At 69.9% G+C, this 1,518-nt stretch overlaps 1 protein-coding gene across 1 annotated transcript in view; it reads right to left on the reverse strand.

The window, feature by feature from the left end:
- Window positions 1–1,038, reverse strand: part of LYPD8 (LY6/PLAUR domain containing 8) — an 8,367-nt gene extending 7,329 nt beyond the window's left edge. Inside the window, exons 1-3 of the mRNA XM_006147472.1 lie at window positions 901–1,038; window positions 618–726; window positions 216–335 (exon numbers count right to left, since the gene is read on the reverse strand). Of these exons, the coding sequence (XP_006147534.1) occupies window positions 216–335; window positions 618–726; window positions 901–1,038 (367 nt within the window). The remainder of the gene's footprint in view (window positions 1–215; window positions 336–617; window positions 727–900) is intronic.
- Between the last annotated feature and the right edge of the window lie 480 nt (window positions 1,039–1,518).

The raw sequence follows: 1,518 nt of genomic DNA on the forward strand, positions 1-1,518 counted from the left end.
GGGGCGGGGTCTGGACAGCACCTGCCTCCGCCTGTGGTGGTCGCCTGCCTCCCGGGCCTGCGCCCCGCCCGGCTCCGCTCAGCTCCTGGCATCTTGCTTTTCTAAGAGCCGCCCCCGGGCAGCCCTCTCTTCTTGCCCGTCCAGGTCATCTGGACCTTCCTGTCCCCCTCACCACCCACCCAGCTCCTGGGGGTGCACGTGGGGGTCGGGCTCACCTAGAGAGGAGTTGGTGAAGGAGCGGACGCAGCTGGCATTTTTATTCTCGGGACACTCGGAGACGACGGGCTGCACACACGTGTCCGCCCACGAATTGCACTGCTCACAGCGCAGGGGTTCTGCGGGGACAGGCACATCAGCCGGCGGACGCCCCAGGCCGGCCCCGAGGCACCAACGCGGTGTCGCCTGCGCAGCTCCGGGAGCCCAGGGCCTGCCGAGCCCCCGCTCCTCCGCTGGTCTCGCCCGCGCGGAGCAGATGGGGTGGGCGCCCCGCAGCTCTGACCACTCGGCTCGGTGCACCTGGGCAGGGAGGCCTCCCGCGAAGCCCGTGGGGACTCAAAACCGAGGAAAGCAGGGTGAGGTGGAAAGAGAGCTCCCCCCAGAGGGGCCATGCCTCTCACCTGCAGCGGCGACGCCGACGGCGAGTGCGGCGATGGCAGTGACCGCCGTGCAGAGGACGCCCTTCATGGCGCTGGGTTCGCCTCCGAGGACCAGGACCAGGCCGCGAACCTACAGCCTGAAGAGACCCAGGAGGGCAGCCGCTGGGGCTGGGATGGCTGCTGTCACCCCCCGGAGTCAGGCCACTCCGTCATGGTCCACTGACCCAAGAATCAGGGCCCTCGGCCGGCAGAGCCCAGGCACCCACGCCCTGCCTGCCCCGCGCCCCCTTCATTTCGGGCCTGCGAAGCCTGCACGCTGGGGCAGGAGCGCGTCCTCCGAGCCAGCGCAGCGCAAGGCGGCCGCTGCCCTCGCCAGCCCGGCCCCGGGCGGGTCTAAGCACAGGATGGCTCTAACGCCCTCGCCCTCGTGCGCCCAGAGCATGGTGCCTCCTGCAGTCAGCCAGGGCCGCCCTGGGGAGTCTGTCCCTGCTCCACCCCAGAGGGAGGCCCTGCTGTGGCTGACTCCAGCACGCCCTGTGCCCGAAAGCCCTGCAGTCCCACCCACCTAGCATCCCAGGGGAGTGAAGCTCCAGAAGGCCTGGAGAGACACCCCCACATGCCAGGGCTGGGCTTCCCCGGGCTCCAGCCTCCTCCACAGCGGGCGACACTCTGAGCGCTGGGCCTGGGCTCTCAGCCTGCAGACCATCCCGGGCCTCCAGGGCACTCCCGCCTGGCTGTCACCCTCTGTGCACTTGAGCTCCTGCCTGCAAATGGCCGGGGTTAGACCCTAAGGGTGGCTCATTTCCGCGGTGTTCAGGAGGGTGGTCAGGGCCCAGCTCCTCCGCCCTGGAGCACAGCCGGCTGGCTCGGGCTGTGTAAGTGAATTGTCCCGGCCCCCAGGACACCAGGGCAGCGCCATCGT

The sequence above is a fragment of the Tupaia chinensis genome, unplaced genomic scaffold, assembly GCF_000334495.1.
Source record: "Tupaia chinensis unplaced genomic scaffold, TupChi_1.0 Scaffold000214_1, whole genome shotgun sequence".
Classification (NCBI taxonomy): domain Eukaryota; kingdom Metazoa; phylum Chordata; class Mammalia; order Scandentia; family Tupaiidae; genus Tupaia; species Tupaia belangeri.